This window comes from Bos mutus, chromosome 3 (genome assembly GCF_027580195.1).
Source record: "Bos mutus isolate GX-2022 chromosome 3, NWIPB_WYAK_1.1, whole genome shotgun sequence".
NCBI classification, from domain to species: domain Eukaryota; kingdom Metazoa; phylum Chordata; class Mammalia; order Artiodactyla; family Bovidae; genus Bos; species Bos mutus.
In genome coordinates, this window is record NC_091619.1 from 50,571,299 (window position 1) to 50,595,384 (window position 24,086).

The 24,086-nt window shown below is 36.9% G+C and overlaps 1 protein-coding gene across 1 annotated transcript in view; it reads left to right on the forward strand.

The window, feature by feature from the left end:
- The window catches only part of HFM1 (helicase for meiosis 1), a 110,439-nt gene that overhangs the window by 71,139 nt on the left and 15,214 nt on the right, over positions 1-24,086 (forward strand). The window contains exons 30-33 of the mRNA XM_070361997.1: positions 17,162-17,242; positions 17,488-17,603; positions 21,015-21,094; positions 22,093-22,196. Of these exons, the coding sequence (XP_070218098.1) occupies positions 17,162-17,242; positions 17,488-17,603; positions 21,015-21,094; positions 22,093-22,196 (381 nt within the window). The remainder of the gene's footprint in view (positions 1-17,161; positions 17,243-17,487; positions 17,604-21,014; positions 21,095-22,092; positions 22,197-24,086) is intronic.

Sequence of the window (24,086 nt, forward strand, 5' to 3'; positions counted from 1 at the left end):
GAAAATCAGATATTATATTATTTCCTCCGTAAATGTTTTAGTATATATTTGTAAGGATTTAAGAAAAAATAACTGTATTACATAAAAAACTGCTGCTGCTGCTAAGTAACTTCAGTCGTGTCCAACTCTGTGCAACCCCATAGATGGCAGCCCACCAGGCTCCGCCATCCCTGGGATTCTCCAAGAGCACTTCAGTTCAGTTCAGTTCAGTTCAGTCGCTCAGTCGTGTCCAACTCTTTGCACTAATGGTAACTAATTATTTTCCAATACTGAGTTAATGTTCAAATTGTTGATTACTAATAAATATCATAGATATATCATCTTGATACCATCTAGATATACCAGATTGGCTCCTGAATCCTTTTGCTATGTCCTTAGTAGTTTTGATCGCTTTCATGCTGTATGGGATGATATGATGTTCTAGGCTTACCTTTTATAATTCCAGCCTCAGACCTGTAATAAGCCTTTTCTCCAAAGATCCCTGGTTTCTTTTCATGATAAATAATTTGTGTGCTTGAGGAGCTCATTGCCATTGAGAGATTATCTCTTACCTTTTTCCATGCACAGAATTATGAAATATATGATTTTTTGTTTTTAAAGACAAAATACATAATTTATTTATAGTTAAATGTCCAAATAAAATTCAGAGCTATAGTATTTATCCTTAAAGTCAATGGTCTATACTCAGTGATCTGTATCTCCTTTCTGCCATGCTGAGAAATTTGATTCTCAATGATTACAAAAATGATAGAATGCTACTAATCTTCTTTATTCTATATTATACACACAATTAGTTGTTATTTATCAAGTTAACAGCACCAAACTGCACTTTTTTTGGCTGCATCACACAGTTTGTGGAATCAGCCATTCACTATGTTTTCCTGACAAAGCGAAAAGCAAACCCTTGCTGGTGGAATATAATGTAGTCCAAAATCTGTAGATATAATGTCTGCCATACAATAAGAACTTACGAAACCTGCAAAGAGGCAGGACCATATGACTCATAATTAACTATATAAGAAAATGAAACAGGCCTGTAGGTGATTCAAATGGTAGAGTTGGCATTTAAAGATTATAAAACAACTGTGATTAATATTTTCAAGAAAATAGGGGGAGGAAATATACAAAATTAATGAAATGATGGAAATTTTCACCAGAAAATTGGAATTCCTAGAGATTTAAATGAACTTTCTAGAACTGAAAAATGTAGTATCTTAAGTGAAGAACTCATTAGGTAGGTTTAATATTAGTTTGGATATGTTCAAACACAGGATTTATGAACTGTTAGACATATCAATAGAAAATATTCAAATGGAAGCCCAGAGATAAGAGACCAGAAAGAACACAAAACAGTATAATACTCAAAATGCTAACATATGCATAAAGTCTGAGTAGAGAAAGAATGGGACAAATGCAGTATTCAAAGAGACAGGCTGAGAACATTCCAAAACAGTGAAAGACATCAATCTACAGATTCAGAATTTCAGCAAGCCCAAGAAGAGATAAATACACAGAAGACCACATAAGACTGAAAATGAAGAGATAAAACATGAATTAACAATATCAAGAATGAAAAAGGTGATATCATTACAGATCGTATAGGCATAAAAAATCTGCTAAGATATTATAAATAACTTTACCAATAAATTTGACATGATTTAGGTAAAAAGGAACAAATACCTTAAGAAGAAATCTTACCAAAACTGACAGAAGAAAGAAAATCTGAGTAGTCTTGACACTAGTAATAAAACTGAAGAAATTTAAAAAGATCTTTACATAAAGAAATCCTGAGGTTCAGATGACTGCATTTTCTTATATAGTTAATTATGAGTCATATGGTCCTGCCTCTTTGCAGGTTTCATAAGTTCTTATTGTATGGCAGACATTATATCTACAGATTCTGGATTATGTTATATTCCACCATACAAGAGATGTGGCTATGCCCCCTGGATCAGGAAGATCCCTTGGAATAAGAAATAGCAACTCACTACTATTCTTGCCTGGAAAATTCCATGGACAGAGGAGCCTAGTGGGGTACAGTCCATGGGGTCACAAAGAGTCAGACATGACTGAGCACACAGAACAGCACAGCAATGTAAAACTTACACAAACTTTTTTATAAAAAATGAATATTTTCTAATGTTTTAATTTTCAAAAGCCAGCATGACTTTGACTTCAAAACTTGGCAAGGACATTAAAAGAAAAAGAAATTGTTCAAACTATTAGCAAGTGGAATCTAGCTACATATTTAAAAAGCATAATACAGTACAGTTAAGTATAGCTTATTCTACCTGTGCAAGAAAGCCTTAGCATTTAAAAATGGATCAATATAATTCTTTCATTAACAGGGAAAAAAAAAACATGTGATCCTTTTTATGGATGTCAAAAAAAGGTTGACAAAAATCCAGTGTTTTTATTAAAAATATATAGTAAATGTTATACACAATATTGAAATATTTTTTAAACTTTCTTATTTAAATGGAGAATGATGAAATGGTCTTCTCTATTACTACTTCTTTTTAATATTGTGATAAAAGCCCTAGTCAGTACAACTATTTAGAAAAAGAAATATAAGGGATAAGGATTGGGAAGGAAGAAGTAAACTATCATTACTTGAAAGCAACATGATTATGTACCTAGAAAATATAAAAGACTCTGTGGACACACTATTAAAATTAGTATATAAATTTAGAAACATCACTGGATACAGAGTCAATGTTAAAAACTTCCCATCAAAAAAGAATAAAATGCTTGATAAATTTGACAAAATGTTAAATTTTGTTGACAGTGCAAGATGTGAGCACTGCAAACTATAACACAGCATTGGAAGAAATTAAAGAAGATGTAAATAGATGGAAAAATATACCATGTTTGTGGATTAGAAGTCTTAATATCACTAAGATGGCAATATTTCCTAAATTATTTCAAAAAATCAATGCAATCCCTATTCAAAATTCCAGCTTCTTTTGACAGAAATTTACAAGTTGATTCTAAAATTCAAACGGAAATGTAATGGACCCAAAATATCCAAATCAATCTTTAAAAAAAGAACATACATGGAGACTCACAATTCCTGATTTCAAAGCTTACTATAAAACTTAATCAAGGTAGTGTATTTGTGTTATGTTGTTAGTCACTCAGTTGTGTCTGACTCTTTACGACCCCATGGACTATAACCCTCTATGCTCCTCTGTTCTTGGGATTCTCTAGGCAACAATACTGGAGTGGGTTGCCATTTCCTTCTCAAGGGGATCTTCCCAACCCAGGGATCGAGCCTGGGTCTCCCATATTGCAGGCAGATTCTTTACCATTTGAGCCATCAGTGATTCCCAAGATAATGTAGTACTGGTATAATAATAGACCAATAGAATATAATTGAAAGTACAGAAATAAATGTACTAAATGTAAATGTAATAAATACATCTATGGTCAATTGATTCTGATCAAAGATGCCAAAACAATTCAGATGGGAAAGAACAGTGTTTCACCAAAAATGGCTAGGCATCTGGATAACCACTTGCATTAGTTTGAACCTCTACTTCATCCTACATATAAAAATTTACTCTGAATGGATCAGTGACCTAAAGATAAGAGTTAAAATGTAAAACCCTTAGAAGAACACATGAGTGTATATTTTCATGACCTTGGATTAGGCAGTAGTTTATTAGATATGACACCCAAAGCTCAGGCAACCAAAGGGGGAAAAAAAAAGCAGATGAATTGAACTTTATCAAGATTGAAAACTTTTGTGCTTCAAATGAAACCATCGAGAAAGTGAAGAAAAAGTATGTGGAAAACAATCCATAGAATGAGAAAATATTTGCAAGTCATATATCTGATAAAAGAGTAGTATCTAGTATATATAAAGAAATCTTACAGCTCAACAAATAAAAAGACAAACAACCCAATTAAAACTGGTCAAAGAATTTAAGTAGATATTTTTCAAAGAAGAACTACAAATGGCCAATATACAACATGAAAAGATGTCCAACATCATTAATCAATACAGAAATTCAAATCAAAACCAGGGTGTTACCACCTAGTAGGATGGCTTTAATAAAAAAGATGGACAATGACAAATGTTGGCAAGGATGCAGAGAAATTGAAACTCTCACACTTTTGGTAGTGGGGATGTGAAATTGTGCAGCTGCTTTGGAAAACATTTTGTCAGTTCCTCAAACAGTTAAACATAGAATTACCATGTGATCTAGGAATTCCTCCTTTAGGTATATGTCCAAATGGATTAAAAAATACTCATAAAAATGTATTTGTGAATGTTTATAGTAGCGTTATTCCTAACAGCCAAAAAATAGAAACAACCCAAATATCTATCAACTAGCAGATAAGGAAAATGTGGCATATTCATTTAGTGGAATGTTACTCGGCCATAAAGAAGAATAAACTACTAATATATGCTACAACATAGATGAACCTTGAAAACATTCTAATTAGAGAAGCCAGTCACAAAAGATCAGATACTGTATGATTCCATTTATATGAATCTCTATAATAGACATATACATAATGACAGAAAGTAGATTAGTGATTCCAAGAGAAAGGGGCAAGTAGGTTGTTTGTCTTGTTTATACTACATTCTCTTTGGACCTTTGTTCTGGCCACTATTTTTACGACAGCAAAATTATCAGTAGCTAGCATAACCTTCTTTTATTCAGGCCAAAGTCCAAATTCCTAGAAGGAAAGAGATACGTCCATTTAAGAAAGACAATTTAGAATTAGGATTGCACTGAGAGTATATAAAATCAAGGCTATCGGTAGTGATCCTTTACCATGTACAGAAATTATCAAAGATAGCTGGACTGTGTAAGAGAAGACTAAAGCAAAGGTACAGAAAGAAGCAAAGGTGAGAACGCTAGAGCTGAAGTTCTACTGACTTTCCATTTCTTGGTTTCAGTCCCTCCTGATCCCTAGCTGCCACACTGCTTTTGGATTCTGTGAGATAACAACAACAACAAAAAAAAGGTGTCCTTTTCATTATAAGACTGGAAGGCAAAAGTAGGAAGTCAAGAGATACCAGGAGTCACAGCAAAGTTTAGCCTTGGAGTATAAAATGAAGCAAGCTAACAGAGTTTTGCCAAGAGAATGCACTGGTCATAGCAAACTCCCTCTTCCAGCAACACAAGAGATGACTCTACACATGGACATCAACAGACGGTCGATACTGAAATCAGACTGATTGTATTCTTTGCAGTCAAAGATAGAAAAGCTCTATATAGTCAGCAAAAACAATACCTGGAGCTGACTATAGCTCAGCTCATGAGCTGCTTATTGCAAAAGTAAGACTTAAATTGAAGAAAGTAGGGAAAACCACTAGGCCATTCAGCTATGATCTAAACAAATCCCTTATGATTATATAATGGAAGTGACAAATAGATTTAAAGGAGTAAATCTTGTAGACAGAGTGCCTGAAGAACCAGATAAGAGCAGAGGTTCATAACATTGTACGGGAAGTGGTGACCAGAGCCATCCCCAAGAAAAAGAAATGCAAGAAGGCAAAGTGGTCTGAGGCACAAAGGCAAGAAGGTCTGAGGAGGCCTTACAAATAGCTGAGAAAAGAAGAGAAGTGAAAGGGAAAGATATATCCTACTGAAGCCAAAGTTCCAGAGAATAGCAAGGAGAGATGAGAAAGCCTTCTTAAGTGAACAATCCAAAATGATAGAGGAAAGCAATAGAATGGGGAAGACTAGAGATCTCTTCAAGAAAATGAAGATACCAAGGGGAAATCTCATGCCAACATGAGCACAATAAAGGACAGAAATGGAAAGGACCTAACAGAAGCAGAAGAGATTAAGAATAGGTGGCAAGAATACAGAGAAGAACTATACAAAAAAAGGCCTTCATGATCCAGATAACCATGATGATGTGGTCCCTCACCTAGAGCCAGACATCCTGGAGTGTAAAGTCAAGTGGGCCTTAGGAAGCATTACTACAAACAAAGATAGTGGAGATGATGGAAAGCCAGCTGAGCTGTTTCAAATCCTATGATGCTGTTAAAGTGCTACACTCAATATGCCAGCAAATTTGGAAAACTCAGTAGTGACTCTGGACTGGAAAAGGTCAGTTTTCATTCCAATCCCCAAATTAGGCAGTGCTAGAGAATGTTCAGACTACTATACGGTTGTGCTCATTTCACATGCTATCAAGGTAATGCTCAAAATCCTTGAAGCTAGGCTTCAGCAGTACCGGAACCGAGACCTTCCAGATATACAAGCTGGATTTAGAAAAAGCAAAGGAACCAGAGATCAGACTGCCAACATCTGCTGGATCATAAAAAAAATCAAAGGAATTCCAAAAATGACATCTGCTTCATTGACTACACTAAAGCCTTTGATTGTGTGGACCACAACAAACTGTGGAAAATTCTTAAAGATATGGGAATATCAGACCACCTAACCTGTCTCCTGAGAAACCTGTATGCAGGACAAGAAGCAAGTTAGAACTGGACATGGAACAACGGATGGTTCCAAATTGGGAAAGGAGTACATCAAGGCTGTGTATTGTCACCCTGATTATTTAACTTATATGAAGAGTACATCATGCAAAATGCCAGGCTGGAAGACTCAAGCTGGAATCAAAATTGCTGGGAGAAATATTGACAACTTCAGGTATGCAGATAGTACCACTCTAATGGCAGAAAAATGAGATGAACTAAAGAGCCTTTTGATGATGGTGAAAGAGAAGAGTGAAAAAACTGACTTAAAACTCAATATTCAAAAAACGAAGATCATGGCCTCCAGGCTAATCACTTCATGGCAAATAGATAGAAGAAAAGTGGAAACAGTGACATATTTTATTTTCTTGGGCTCCAAAGATACTGTGGATGGTGAATGCAGCCTCAAAATTAAAAGAGGATTGCCCCTTGGTAGAAAAGCTATGACAAATCTAGACAGCATATTAAAAAGCCAGAGACATCACTTTGCCAGCAAAGGTCCATATAGTCAAAGCTAAGGTTTTTCCACTAATCATGTACAGATGTGAGAGTTGGACCATAAAGAAGGCTGAGCACTGGAGAAGACTCTTGAGAGTCCCTCGGACAGCAAGGAGATCAAACCAGTCAATCCTGAAGGAAATCAACCCTGAATACTCATTGGAAGGACTGATGCTGAAGCTGAAGCTCCAGTACTACTGGAAAAGACTGCTGGGAAAGATTGAAGGCAGGAGAAGTAGAGTGAGGCAGAGGATGAGATGGTTGGATGGCATCATGGAGTCAATGGACATGAGTTTGCACAAATTCCAGGAGATAGTAAAGGACAAGGAAGACTGGCAGTGCTGCAGTTCATGGGATCACAAGGAGTGGGACTCGACTTGTTGGCTGATCAACAATGTAATATATTTCCACCAACCCCACAAGGGGTTTTTTGTTGTAACTTTTTGTTTAAAATAGCTTGAATTGTTTCTGTTGTTTGCAACTGTAGTGGAAATTAGGATGTTTATTATACTTAGTATTAGCATGAGGCTTTTTAAGAGCAAAAGTCCCACAGATTTTCAGTATGACCCTGTAGAAAACAGATCAAAGATGCCTCCTATCAGGCAAGTGTTTTATTACACACATACTCCATTCACATACACATATTATATATACAACCATCTCATTATACATTCTGATTTATACAGTCAGATTATATTTGAAATTTACATTATATCTGAATTACATCTGAGTTATACATTCTGGATATAGAATTCAGTTCTTATATACAAAATCAAATATCCCCAAATAAAGATGTGTAATTATCTCTTCATGTATGACATACATACACTACCTGCATTTCCTTTCTCAGTAAAGTTACACAATGACGGAATCATAGATTTACCCTACTGCTACTGCTAAGTAACTTCAGTCATGTCCGACTCTGTGCAACCCCATAGACTGCAGCCCACCAGGCTCCCCCATCCCTGGGATTCTCCAGGCAAGAACACTGGAGTGGGTTGCCATTTCCTTCTCCAATGCATGAAAGTGAAAAGTGAAAGTGAAGTCGCTCAGTCGTGTCCGACTCTTCTCGACCCCATGGACTGCAGCCTACCAGGCTCCTCCGCCCATGGGATTTTCCAGGAAAGAGTACTGGAGTGGGGTGCCATTGCCTTCTCTGATTTACCCTACTAAGGTTGTGAAAATAGCCTTTCAAAACAATACAAATTTCTGTTTTTCTGACCTCTTGTCTGACCATATTATTAAATGTTAAAATATTTAGTTCATAAAATCTAGTTGCTTAAATGATTGTTTCCAAATATGCTTTCGGGTTCAACAAATATTTTAATATTTTATTTTGTCAAATTGTAGGACCATATTTAGACAAAAGTGTATACCTTAGAGTACATAATAGAATTTAAAATTCTTATTATGCTTCCTATAACAGTTTGAACAAAGGTTCATCTAGTCAAGGCTATGGTTTTTCCTGTGGTCATGTATGGATGTGAGAGTTGGACTGTGAAGAAGGCTGAGCGCCGAAGAATTGATGCTTTTGAACTGTGGTGTTGGAGAAGACTCTTGAGAGTCCCTTGGACTGCAAGGAGATCCAACCAGTCCATTCTGAAGGAGATCAGTCCTGAGTGTTTTTGGAAGGAATGATGCTAAAGCTGAAACTCCAGTACTTTGGCCACCTCATGAGAAGAGTTGATTCATTGGAAAAGACCCTGATGCTGGGAGGGATTGGGGGCAGGAGGAGAAGGGGACGACAGAGGATGAGATGGCTGGATGGCATCACTGACTCAATGGACGTGAGTCTGAGTGAACTCCGGGAGTTGGTGATGGACAGGGAGGCCTGGCGTGCTGCGATTCATGAGGTCGCAAAGACTCGGACACGACTGAGCGACTGATCTGATCTGATCTGATAACAGTTTGAAAACATTTTCTAGCTGTAGTTTCTCACAGTTACAGTCCAATAGATAAAAAATTTTGTAAATTTTAAGGAAAAATATTTTTGCTATTTTTTAAAGATCAGGCAGTGTGAAAATACACATTTTCAGTTGTAAAAATTGTTTTAACTTTTATTTTTAGCATTTAAACTTCTTATCCTTTAAGAAGCACAAGCTGGTTGGATGGCATCACCGACTCAATGGACATGAGTTTGAGTAATCTCTGGGAGTTGGTGATGGACAGGGAGGCCTGGCGTGCTGCAGTCCGTGGGGTTGAAGTATGGGCTTTGTTTCATTTGAAGAAAATTAATTTGCCATTAATAAGTTCATTTGCATTGGCTATGCCTTTTGAGTATGAAAATTTAATGTATTTGAAGAATGCAAGGATAATATCAGTGCCCAAGCACTTTGGAAGTATGTACATTTAAATACTAGTCAAAAGGCAGTCTGCTTTTCTTTATACTTTTCAGTGTATATATTCATTAAATTGCAAATCAAGGACTCCAATTCATCAGTGTTACCCTTTTTTTTGATAAATAACAAAATGATAGTATAATATTTGACAAAAATTAAAATGAGGTTTGCCTTCTCATTTAAAAAGTAAAATTATAAAGTACATCAATGCGATTACCATGTATCAGGAACTACAAAATGAAAGTAATATTCTTTTAAACATATTAACTCCAGAAGCTATGAACATCCAAATTATTTGAATTTATAGTTAAGAGGGGGGCTTCTCAGGTGGCGCTAGTGCTAAAGAACTCAACTGCTAATACAGGAGACAGAAGAGCTGTGGGTTCTGTCCCTGGGTTGGGAAGATCCCCTGGAAGAGGGCATGGCAGCTCACTCCAGTATTCTTGCCTGGAGAATCCCATGGACAGAGGAGCCTGGCGAGCTATAGTACATGGGATCACAAAGAGTTTGACATGACTGATGCACACGTGCACACATAGTTAGGATGTGAACCTAAGTATGGCAAGGATGCCTCCTATTTTAATTTGTTTTTTTCTAGATTTTTAAAAAATCTTACCTGACCTTACCCTATTGGTCATTATTGACCGTGTTAAAGTAATTTTATGTATTCACTTCAAATGCATTTCTATTTCACGTTAATGATTTATTTTGCTTTCAGTACTTGGAACTGGAGCTTTAAAAACATATAAATTAATATATTATGTGGCAGAACTAAGAAAATGTATACATTTCAGATTTTGATAATGATGGAGTATGGGATCTGTTAATTTGATCCCTAAATGTATATTTTATGTCAATTTTCTCTCAAAACCTTATTTTTCTAGTTATAAATCTCTGTAAGCTTGTGTTTGTTAATAAGACAAATTCAGACAATTCTCAGAACTTAGGGAGTGGAGTGGGGGATGGAGGAGCACTTATGTTTCTGAAGTATCATTTCTAACAGAAATATAGTAGAAGTTTCTGTCGCTTAGGTAATATCCATATGCTGCTGCTGCTGCTGCTGCTAAGTTGATTCAGTCGTGTCCAACTCTGTGCGACCCCAGAGATGGCAGCCCACCAGGCTCCCCCGTCCCTGAGATTTTCCAGGCAAGAACCCTGGAGTGGGTTGCCATTGCCTTCTCCATTGTGTGAAAGTGAAAAGTGAAAGTGAAATCGCTCAGTCGTGTCCGACTCATAGCGACCCCATGGACTGCAGCCTACCAGGCTCCTCCATCCATGGGATTTTCCAGGCAAGAGTACTGGAGTGGGGTGCCATTGCCTTCTCCATCCATATGCTAGTATTCTGTAAACAAGCTGAAATAAAGCTCTCATTCCTAGCAAGACTTGTCAACTCTTTCAACTCTGCCTTGAAATTTTGGGGTGTCCCCAGAATCTATATAATTAGACTTTCAGATCCTAGTTATAATTTCTACCACTGGTAACAAATGTGCATAGTCATTGTGCACCATCGTGTGGTAATGTTTTTAAGTTCATCTATTAGATGTTGTTGGATAAGGGACAAAGTGACTCCATATCCGTTACTGCAAAACAACAACCTGCAAGGCATTTCCTCCTATTCTTCCCACCCTATAAACCATGGATTCCTTCCCTAAGTAAATTCAGTTCTGTTCAGTTGCTCAGTCGTGTCCGACTATTTGCGACCTCATGGACTGCAGCAGGCTAGGTTTCCCTGTCGTTCACCAACTCCTGGAGCTTGCTCAAACTCATGTCTGAGTCGGTGATGCTATCCAACCATCTCATCCTCTGTTCTCCCCTTCTCCTGCCTTCAATCTTTCCCAGCATCAGGGTCTTTTCCAATGAGTCAGTTCTTCGCATCAGGTGGCCAAAGTATTGGAGTTTCAGCTTCAGCATCAGTCCTTCCAATGAATATTCAGGACTGATTTTCTCTAGGATGGACTGGTTGGATTTCCTTGCAGTCCAAGGGACTCTTAAGAGTCTTCTCCAACACCACAGTTCAAAAGCATCAATTCTTCAGCACTCAGCTTTCTTTACAGTCCAGCTCTCATATCCATACACGACTACTGGAAAAACCATAGCTTTGACTAGATGGACCTTTGTTGGCAAAGTAATGTCTCTGCTTTTTAATATGCTATCTAGGTTGGTCATAGATTTTCTTCCAAGGAGTAAGCATCTTTTAATTTCATGGCTGCAGTCACCATCTGCAGTGATTTTGGAGCCCAAGAAAATAACGTCTCTCACTGTTTCCACTGTTTCCCCATCTATTTGCCATAAAGTGATGGGACCTGATGTCATAATGCCATGATCTTAGTTTTCCGAATGTTGAGTTTTAAGCCAGCTTTTCCGCTTTTCTCTTTCACTTTCATCATGTAAGTAATTAATTACTTGATAAAATTTCATCACTAAGTAAATTAAATGCATTATGTGGGGGAGAAGTAAGGCAGCTGCTATAACCAGTAAAGCAGGGTGGTTGAGAGGTCAGCCTCTGAAATTTGATTACCTGAATTAAAATCTGAAATGTGCTACTTATTATTGCACAGTCTTGAACATGTTACTTCACCTCTTTATGAATTAATTTCCTCATCTGTGAAGGTATAATAGAACTGCCGCATAGGCAGACAACCATGGATAAAGAGGCATTCAAAGAAAATTTGGAACATGTGAAAGAAAGCCCCAAATAAGTAAACAGAAAGTGGATAAAAGAAAAACAGGATAATTCACCGGTGTAATATAAACAGATTAGTAATCTCAGACAAATTAAAGATTAAATTGCAACTATAAAACAATAAGATACCATGAAAAAAATCAATTAGAAAAGAAGAGTAAGCACAGGGAAGTAAAAACTATGATTCAAAAAAAAAAAAAAATAGCCTAGTTGGAGGGCCAGAAGATAAAGTCAGTATAATCTGAATGAAAGCAAAACGATAAGAGACAGGAAACATGGGACAGGAGGGCAATCTGTAGCCTGATACCCGACTAATAAGAGTTCCAGAAAGACAGAAAAAACAAATCAGAAGAAATAATTTGAGAAGATTTGCTAGACTTAAAGCGAGGCATAAGTCTGCATATCAAAAGGGTTTACTTAGGGCTTCCTAGATGGCACTACTGGTGAAGAACCCCCCTGTCAATGCAGGAGACATAAGAGACATGCTGGTTCCATCCCCAGATCAGGAGGACCCCGGGGAGGAGGGCATGGCAACCCACTCCAGTATTCTTGCCTGGAGAATCCCATGAACAGAAGAGCCTGGTCCATAGCGTCGCACAGAGTCGGACATAACTAAAGCAACTTAGCACAGTGCTAGTTAGGATGAATGAAAGAAGATCTACAAAGAAGAGAACATTTCAGAACATCATGGATAGAGAGAAAATCATAAATGCTTCTAAGGAACAAAAATCGAAATAGTTTAGTGTTTTCATCAGCAATACTGGATGCTAGAAGACAGTGGACTTAAAAGTCCAGGGGAAAAAAATTATTTCCAACCCTGTGTTCTATACCTAGCCAAACTATTAATTAAGTGTGAAAGTAAAGACATCTTAATATATTCAATTATTCAGAAAATTTAACTGTCATGCATCCTTTCTCAGGCAGTTGTTCAAGGATAAGCACAACCAAACCGTTAAACAATAAAGAAAAAGTAAAAAAATCCAGCAATAGTAGATTCAATCCAGGAGCTTAATGAAAGGAAGTTCCAGGATGACAACTATAGTACAGGCCTAGATTGCATTGGGAGGAGGCTGGAGGGCTCTAGAAAAGAGATAACTATTGAGGGGGAGTCGGGCAAGGTGTTTTCATGTGGTTGTCCTTATCTTTGGAATATTGAATGAACTAATAAGGAAACTTAAGATAGACATTGCTAGACTAAAAGGAAGGCAGTAAAGCTTCAGAGAAAATAAAATATTGCTCAAGGAAAAAAAAAAACACTAACTTGATTCTGCTTGAAAAATACATTTACCTTCTGTATATCTCTTAAATTAGTCCATTCTCTTTGAATCTGCTAATACTACCACTCTGGACTGTTACCATAATTTTCTTTTATCTACTCTGTCTGCTCTCAAATCTATTCTCTTACAGTAACCTCTTAACTAGTTTTCTTGCATCTACTCTGTCCTCTCTCAAATCCATTCTCCATACTATACTCCACAGATTGCTTTTTCAAAATGCAGATTCAGTTATGTTCCCTCTTTGATTAAAACTCTTCAGTGGCTCCCATAGCTCTTAGAATAAAAATACAAATCATTAACATTCTCAACAAGTTTCCATATTATCACATAATCAGTGAGTTCCTAAGTAGCAGTGGGGTGCCAGCTGCTATGTAAGTCTTGCTTCACCTCCAATAGGGTTTAGTAAGGACCCAAGAGACCCAAATGTGTTTAGACAGTTTATTACTTACACAGATGGCAAAACAAGATCAGCATGATATCAGCTGCATGTATCCATCATCTCATAGGATGACACTGAACTGGAGGGACCAGATATCATCAAAGATGAGTTGCTTTGTTTTGAGGAGTCAACTCTAGGTGATAGCTAAGCAGTTTTATAGCCTATAGGTGTGCTTGAAAGAGGCAAAGTGGACAGTCGTATGCCTGACTAGAACCAGGAGACAGATGAGAAACTGCCTCTTGGCAGCCTTATGCAAAATAGGGAGCCTCCTACAAGCCAAGGAGGCAGATGAGAAATGGCCTACAAACAGTTTCTCGCAAGACCACATATCTTGACATGTTCCAGGGAAGATCAGAGGGCATTCTGTAACCAGCAGAGCCTTGCCTAGGTGGTGACATGCAATCACCAGAGTGCCATGATAGAGCCATTTCCCTAGGAACATAGACTGATCTTTCTACCAATGTAGTCTCATCTCATGCACTCTGTCTTATTTACTGAGCATCAGCCACATTGACCTTCTTTTTTTTTGACCTTCTTTTAATTTGTATGCCATGCTTTCCCTTGTCTTAGAGCTTTTTCATATGCTATCCCCTCTGCCTGAAACATTCTTTCTCCTACCCCTTGTAAATGCTGCTCTTTTTTCAGTCCTCAGTCCAATTATTACTTCCTTAGGGAAGCTTTCCAAAACATTCCTAACCAGACCATTCCCCTGTTATATAGCATTGTGCTCCTCTCCTTCATAGCAGTCAAAATAATTCTATACTTACTTGTATAACCTTTAGTTAATGTAATAGTAGAGTTAATACATATACTAATATATTAGTTTATTACTTAATTTTAAAATGCAGTCACATACATAATTTCATTTTATCTTTTTACTTCGTGAGATAACAAAACAGTTTATTTTTAATCCCTGTTTTCTACAGAGAACATCCCATATTGGGACTCACGTTATCTTACTCTAGTTTAGGGTGCCCTATATTTCTTTACTGTGTTTTTCATGTAAATACACTAAGTATAAGGCAGCATACAGTTAGTGAGAGGGACAAACAAATGCCATAAGGGCTCAAAGGAGAGAGAAATCACTTCCAATTTAGGTGATCAGAGTGATTTCCTAATGATTAGATCTCCATGATAGAGGTGCTATTTGAGTCGGTCTTGAAAGTTGATAGGCTTCTGATAGACAAAGTCTCTAAGACAAGAGGTAATATCAGAGGTACAGTCATAGAAAGGCTTGGGACTGTTTTAATACTAATGGCAAATAGATATATTTTGATGGTAAGGGTTAATGTGGGTCCTAAAAGGCATGATAAGAATTACATCATAGAGGACCTTAAATATGGAATTAATTTTGTTGGCAACAGGAAGTAACTAATGTTTCTAAGTGAGCAGATGATCTGATCAGAGCTGCATTTTGGGAGGATTAACTAAGCAACAGCATATAAAATAAATTGTAACATGGTAGGACTGGATTCAAGGAAACCAGAGATCGTGAACTGGGACAAAACTTCTCAACCTGTGGCAAAACTTCTCAAGCTGTGGCACACCTTGTAAAATATAATGTTAAAAACTTTCAGACAAGGGCCACTAGGAGCATACCTGTATTTGAGATGATGATGATGATCAGTCGCTCAGTCATATCCCATCTTTTCAACCCCATGGACTGCAGCCCATCAGGCTCCTCTGTCCATGGTATTTTCCAGGCAAGAATACTAGAGGGGTTTGCCATTTCCTACTCCAGGAGATTTTCCTGACCCAGGGATTGAACCTGCATCTCTTGTGTCTCCTGCATTGGCAGGCAGATTCTTTACCCCTGTGCCACCTGGGAAACCCATATTTGAAGAAAGTTAGGTAGTTTCTAACTGCTGCCTCAAAGGAGAGTATAGCATCTGCAGAACTGTGGGTCATCTCAGGGAATCAGAAGGAGCCTACTATAGGAGTTCAGCTTGTGACAGGCAATTCTTAGAAGGACTTAGGGAAAGCAGAGGTCAATTCTAGATTGGGTGCTGTTGGCAAGTAGGGTATTGGATATTTTGGTATGTCTTGTCTTGGAGATGAATGGATTAAAGAAATGGTAGTCATTTGCATTAGCCAGAAGAGGGAGATGTTTAGTTATTTTTGTGGTTCTTCAGTGTCCTTGTCTCTACTTTCAGAAATAATTATACAGTAGTCTCACATCTGTCTTCCATTATAATCATAGAGTGACCTTATCTGAGTATTGTTTATATTTTACCAAAATTGTTTATGTTCAATTGGGAACACTGTGGTTTAGCTATCAGCTTCCAGCTGCCCATAATATTTTATTACTTATTCAGTACCCAATACATTGATTTTCTCAGTCTCATGGCATCTAACTAGTTCCCTCATATGGTGAGCAGCCTTATTCATTTACCCCAGGGTGCTATATAGATATTATCTTTGTTTAGCTATGCCATGCTTTGAAAAAGGTTGATTGAGTAACACACTGAAAATGAAGAGTAAAGGTCCAAGAAAGATTACAGAAGTATTCAAAGCTCTTCACTATCTCCAGCATTTCTAATTCATTTAAAAATCTGTGCTCCAGTGAAAATATACCAATTCTTTTCTCTAGTCTGTGGTTTGCTGCCTTTGGATATTATGCTCTGGCTTGGGACATCTTCCTGTGGTCCCCTTCTCATGTCCAGATCATGTCTGTCCTTCCAGGATCAGTTCAAATGTCTCTCCCTTCCTACATGTTGTTTGGACAGTTGGAATCAAGAAAAAGCCTACTTAAATATAATAAATGAAGAATAAATTATGTATTTAGGTGTATTAATTCTAGCTTACAGGGGTCAAGCTGGCAGCAATCTCTCCTTTCTGTGAATTCATATAGAAAATTATTTATATCCCTAAAGCACTTATTTCTAACATTTATTAAATATGCATGGTGTCCTATCTATTAGCTGCTGTCTGTGGTGCCAACAAAATGCCATGAGGTTTGCTTCTTTCCAGATTTTTCAGGCTTAAGTATAAAGTAGAAAAAAAGTTTCAAAACTCCACCCACATTCTTACCTCATTCAGCAAGAGTTAACTGATATTCTGTGATATTTAATTCTGTTTATATTAGGAGGGATGGTATTGGGAGGGAGGTGGGAGGGGGGTTCAGGATGGGGAACACGTGTACACCCGTGGCAGATGCATGTTGATGTATGGCAAAACCAATACAATATTGTAAAGTAAAATAAATAAATAAATATATTAGGGAGGTTAAGAGAAGCTTATAGGTGACTCAGTGCTTCTTGTGAAAAGCTGGGATAGAGCTGATGGTAGGCAGGGACTGATTGTTATCAGAATATCTTTTGAAAATACATATGAAATGGGTTAATTTTTGAGGAAGTGTGAAAATAATGATCTTTTTGTACCATCAGAAAGGAAAGAGGTGGATAAAAATTAATTATAATTAACAGTTGTGTTAATAGATACAGTGAAAAAGATTTTTTTCCCCTTATATTGATTTAGGAATGACTGCTTGCAAAAAACCTGGGAACCGAGAATGTAATCATCACTGTAAAAATAAACACACATGTGGACATGACTGCTGTGAGTTCCATAAAACAGTTTATTTCAGATTTTAAAAATTAAAAGTTCTTTGAGGAATAGTAATCATACCCTGATTATCTATACATGATATTTATATTATGCAGCTTATAACTCAAATAATTTTTATTCTTTTGTGGACAACATTTTTAAAAAGTAAATATTAGATTAGAAATGTTGCAGAAATTTGGTCTTATTTGAATAATACCTAAAATTGAAGTTAAAGAATCTAGAATTTCCTTTCATAGGTAAAACTGGAGTTGCACAGAAGTCAGAAGTGAAAGAATCAACAATTTCTTCATATTTATCTGATTTAAGAAATAGAAATGCTGTTTCATCTCTTCCTCCAGTTAAACGTCTGAAGGTTAGTTTTAATAACATTTATCCCTTGTCCTATAGTTAAATATATATGCTGCTGCTGCTGCTGCTAAGTCGCTTCAGTCGTGTCTGACTCTGTGCGACCCCATAGATGGCAGCCCACCAGGCTCCCCTGTCCCTGGGATTCTCCAGGCAAGAACACAGGAGTAGGTTGCCATTTCCTTCTCCAATGCATGAAAGTGAAAAGTGAAAGGAAAGTCGCTCAGTCGTGTCCGACTCTTAGCGACCCTATGGACTGTAGCCTACCAGGCTGTGTATCAATTAGATAGGTATCCACAGAAGTACTTTAGAGTTACATAAAGGCTTGACTAGGAATATGACTTTTATTCATAATATGGTTTCTATAGGAAAAGTGTGAAGGAAATGTCTGACTCAGTCATGAATAGGTAGCCTATCCCTTTTCCAGCAGATCTTCCCGACCCAGGAATTGAACCGGGGTCTCCTGCATAGCAGGCAGATTCATTACCAATTGAGCTATCAGGGAAGCCCATAGGGAAAGATACTATAATTTTTAATAATTAATCTATAAATCCATGTTTGTAGCATAGTTATACAAACCTTTCCTTCATTAGCCTTTTTTTTTTTATTTTTTAAACTGGAGAGAGGGAAATGGAGAGGGGTATGTAGCTTGCTTTGGTTCAGCAATTGAAACTAGATCCTCTTGCCTTTTCCTGGCTCCATCTGTGGTGGACTGGGCTGGAAAATCTAAATGAAGTGAAGTGAAGTGAAGTGAAGTGAAGTCGCTCAGTCGTGTCCGACTCTTTGTGACCCCGTGGACTGTAGCCCACCAGACTCCTCTGTCCATGGGATTCACCAGGCAATAATATTGGAGTGGGTTGCCATTTCCTTCTCCAGGGGATCTTCCCAGCCCAGGGATCAAACCCAGGTCTCCCACATTGCAGGCAGATGCTTTAACCTCTGAGCCACCAGAAAATCTAAAGCTGATTTTAATTGTGACTTACGAGAGTGACTCATCATCACTCTCCTAGATGAGTACTGAGTCTCCCTTTCAAGTGATGAAGGAATGGGAATTCCTTCTGGTTGATAAGTCACTAGCAGACTAACTATAAGCCTTGGTCATCCAGGGCAAAATAATTGATCAAGCTGGTGGCTCAGAGGTTAAAGCGTCTGCCTCCAATGCGGGAGACCTGGGTTCGATCCCTGGGTTGGGAAGGTCCCCTGGAGAAGGAAATGGTAAACCACTCCAGTATTCTTGCCTGGAGAATCCCGTGGATGGAGAATCCCATGGATACAGTCCACGGGGTCGCAGAGAGTCAGACACAACTGAGCAACTTCACCTTCACAGAACAGAACAGAACAGAGCCAAGAAAATGACAGAGCGCCTGTTTCTTTTCTGTTGTTGTTCAGCTCTAAGTTGTGTCTTAACTCTTTGAGACCCCATAGACTGCAGCACACCAGGCTTCCCTGTCCTTCACTATCTCCCAGAGTTTGCTCAAACTCTTGTCTGTTGAGTTGGTGATGCCATCCAACCATCTCATCCTCTGTCTCTCCCTTCTCCGTCTGCCCTCACTCTTTCCAACATCAGGGTCTTTTCCAGTGAGTCAGCTCTTCACATCAGGTGGCCAAAGTATTGGAGCTTCAGCTTCAGCGTCAGTTTTGCCAATGAATATTCAGGGTTGATGTCCTACAGGATTGGCTGGTTTCTTTTCTAGGGTTTTTTTTATAAAAAGAAGATTCTGAGTCATCAGGCTAAAATATGGAGACTATTGGAAAACATGGAGCGGTTTGCAGTTTGAAATGGCAACCACCTTTTCTGAGACAATTATTTTTTAGTATCCCAAGTTTTTCCTTCTTTTTTTTTCATATTTATTCCACATCATTCCTTCCTTCCTTTTCATATTCATTGAACACCAAGAATGTGCCAAGCACTATAGTAGATGTGGAGGATACAATGATAAGAGAGTTTTAGTCTCAGTCCTCATAGAGCTTACAGTTGAGTGAAGGATACAAATAAGTAAGTAGGTTTTTTCAACACACTGTGATGAGTGATTCTGTGACCGAAGTGTGAAATAACTTGAACTTATATAGAAAGTACACTCACTCCATTTTCAATAGGCCAGGAAAGGATTCCTGATAAACATGACTAAGACCTGAAGGATATATAGGCATAAGCCAAGTATGGCGAGAGGTGAATACCAGAGTAGTGGTGAAGAGGGTTAGAAAATTATTTCAGATGTAGAGAATATGCAGTGGCCCAGGGCAGAGAAAGAGATACAGATCTTTTTAAAAACTGAAGTAATGCAGTATATCTGGAGTTCATGTACAAGTAGGAGGGTGGAGACAGATAAGGGTGAAGAAATAAGTAGGATCTCGGTCATGAAAATAATTTTGCTATTTTAAAGATTTGGACTTTATCCTGAAAGGGAAATCACTAAAGGACTTTAATCAGTGGCTGTTTTGTAAAGTTCACTCTGGATGCAATGTAGAGAATGGATTAGAGATAATAGAAAAAGAGCATAAGGATTCATTTGGGAGGTTTTACAGTAATCCAGGCAAGACAATGGCCTAGTCTCATGTAGTGGCAGTAGCAATGGAGAGAAGTGGCTGGGTTTAAAATATTTTTCAGAGGTAGAATCAGCTACCTTGGTACTTAATTGCTTATGAGAGGTGAAGTAGAAAGAATTGTTAAAGATGATGCCCAGCCTTCTGGGATTCCCTGGTGACTCAGACGGTAAAGAGTCTGCCTGCAATGTGGGAGACCTGAGTTTGATCCCTGGGTCAGGAAGATGCCCTGGAGAAGGAAATGGCAACCCACTCCAGTATTCTTGCATGGAGAATCCCATGGATGGAGGAGCCAGGTGGGCTACAAAGAGTTGGATACGACTGAGTGACTTCACTTTCACTTTCTGGCTTGAGCAATTGAGGAAAAAGTGGGGCCTCACTAGGGTAAAAACTCTAAAGGGAAAGCAAGTTTGGAGGAATAGAGACATGATAAGTTCATTTGAGAAATACTGAATTTTGAGGCCTACAAGATGTCTAGGTAAAGATGTTCTATCAACAGTTGGATATAGCTGTTTGAAAGTCAAGAGAGAGCTGAACTAGAAAATTAAGAAAGAGAACTGAGCTCAAATCTACAGAGAGCTACAGATTTGAGAGTCATTTATGTGTAGATGGTAACTGAAGCCAGGGGAAGAAATGAGATCTTTGAGAATGTGTAGAGTGAAAAGAGAAGATGGCCTAGTGAAGAAGAAGCATGAAGAATATCAGCATTTAAGAAGGACCTGAGAAGGAGATTTGAATTGAGAATTAGCCTGTGTTTCTTATAATTTGTTGGTTTGGGGACTATATGTGTCAGCAGAAATTTTGCTGTTTGTCTCATTTGTTAAAAGGTATTGATGTGAAATTGATAGTTGAACTTATTATTTTTCATTAATAGATGCAGATGAATAAATCTCCAAGTGTAGACCTTAAGGACTTTGGTTTTGCTCCAAAACCTTCTCTTCCCAGTATAGCAAGGTACAAATATAATGTTAATATCTGAGGTAAACTATTCATCATAAACTGTTTCTCCAAATAATCATTTACTCAGAGAAAGATTGTTACTGGCTACCTTTAAATCATAGTAATTAGTTAGTTCTATAATGCAGTAATGACATCATAAGAGTTTTATCTTTTGTACCCCCAGGTTTTTTTAGAACTCTGTAGTTATAGTATACTTTTAACATAGATCAAATCATCTCTTTCTTGGAAAAACTAGTCATCCTATGTGTCATGCTCTCAGGTTATAAACTTAACAGGTGACAAGAGTATACTTTAAAAGGGGAAATCATGTTAGTGTATAAAGTCCAGTCTTTTCTGTTTAGGGCCCACTCTATATTAATAATATCTCAGATTTATAAAATATTTTATAACTTAAAAATTGAGCTTTTATGCATTATTTCTTTTGACCTTAGCAACAACCTGGCTTATAAATCAAGGTATTTTTATCTCATTATATGGATGAAATAACCAAAACTCATATTCCTAGTAAGCAGAGGGCTCTAGATGAGAACTCAGCATTCTTTTCCTATATTATGATGCCTGAAAAATAACAGTATATGTAATTTCCCTTCCAGATAAGGGCATTCCATATGCTGGGATGACATTTAATATACTTAACAGTCAGTACAGAACAGCCACTGACCAATCAGAATAGATGCCAACAGTACTTCAAGAGATCCTAGCTTTTGTTATCTAACTGAAAGAAGAATTAGCAATAAATTTTTAAGGCTACACACAGATATCAGAAATCTATGGGGACATGTAAAGATGACTACATGACCTAAGTAGTTGTCACTTCCATTAAACAGAAATTTTTTTTAACCCTTTACTACTCAAGCTAGCACAGTTAATCATAGAAGTACTGAGTAGATGAACCAATTTTTTTCTCACTTATATGAATAAGTAGTTTTCAAAGTCAGATTAATTGTAATATTTTCTTTAACATTTTCATGGTTTTATTTATCTTTATAAAGGTCAGAATATTTAAACACACCTGAATTGCCTATAATGGAGCAGAGGGATCAGCATGAGATCTATACAAAAAGTCAACAACAACCATCTGCATATCAAGACAAAGGTAAATTACTGTTGATATTGACTTGAGAGAGAATATGATTTATCACTACTTTGGACTGACAAGCAATGTTATTGAAAAACCAGCATCTAAAATTATTATCATTACTAACGTCAACATTTTTCTCTTTAGTTATTGAACCAGTTTCAAATTCTTGGGTCTGTTATTTCAGATGGTCTTTCTGTGTCTGTCACAGATTTTCACAATCTTTTCCTACATAGCATTGACTATTTGATTCATGTCAATGTATGGCAAAAACCATCACAATATTGTAAAGTAATTAGCCTCCAATTAAAATAAATTAATTAATTTAAAAAGATAATATGAGGAAAAGCTGAAATATAAGGGCTCTTTGAACATTTAAAGTATTAAAATACCAAACTGTTACTTTTATGTGTCTTTAGAATTATTTGAAATAATTTTTTTGTTTATAAAATTAGTTTCATTTTACAAAATAGCTGTGTGACCTTGGTAAAATTATTTAACCTCTTTTGAGCTTAATCTTATCTTTAAAATTAAAGAATAGAAAATTTAGTGACTTTAATATCTCTGTAGATCTTAAAACTATAATTTTTACAGTCTCTATGATAATGTGAGACTATAACCCAGTTTATGGGATATAACTCATTTGTAATATAGATTTGCTTTATATCTGTGTCTATCATTAAATTAATGAAATAATACATATAAATTCTTCAGTGTTGGGCCTGGTTCCTCCTTAGTCCTTATCCTGCCGTTAATAGTACCATTTCTTTGGGTCATGGTACCAATAGTCAGTCTGTTAAAACATGTAAGAAATAATTCTGGCCATAAAGTTGTTTATTCAAGTACCTATACATAGAAATGGTAAGCTTGGGGTTTTCTGAAAACAATTTCTTATGTGTATTGTTTTTTACTTCTATTGCCACCCTTTCTTTTATTCTTTCACTCTATTGCTGTCATTAGCCATAGTTTAAGATCTGAAGTAGGCAAGGACTTGAGTACCCACCACCCCTTATGACACTGTGGCACTCATTAGACCCAATATCAAAAAAAAAAAAAAATCCCCTAACCTCACCTAGAATATCAGAGCATTTATCCAATTTGTTGAAAGCCTGAAAAATATCATTACAACATGGATAGAAAGTGTAAGATTGTTAGCCCTCTTATCTTTATCTCTCTTCAACCTATAGCCCTCTAACTTACTCCTTGTATTCCCCTGCCCTTCTCCATGCCAGAGTTTATCCTTCCCTCTGATTACTTTCATGTTGTCTTTAAATAGTTTTTCTACTTTTATTTCTTTCCCACCTGCCATTCCAAATGTTATTTTTATTATGATATAAAAGTTTCATCTAAATACTTTAAACCCCAATAATAACTATACCCATCTTTTACTGAACGCCTCCCCCATTTTTTTAAAGAAGTTGTATAATATAGTAATTAAACTTGCAGGATATAGAAATAATCTGTCTGGGTTCAAATCCTAGCTCATTTAGTAGTTGAGTGACTTTTCAAAACTTCCCAGTTTGTCTCAATTCCATCATCTGGTTATATATTAGGAATTTTAGGATTAAATGAGATAATGTATGTAAAGCCCTTAATATAGTATCTGGTACTATTATTAATAGTAAATGAGTATATTCATTATACTTTTTACACATTAGTCTTTGGTGGCAAAACATATTTTAAATGTATTCAACTATTGCTCTTAAGACTATTTTAAGAAAAACATGGCATTTTTTTATCATCTGTATTCCATGTTCAAGAAGAGAAGAAAAAAAGATTTTAGAAATTTTATGATAAAGCATGTTGAATTGTACAATTTAAATTGTAAGGGACCTTTGTGCAACTCTCATTTTACAGTGAAAGAAGCCAAGACTCAAAGAGATTAAATGACTTGTCCAAAATCACATA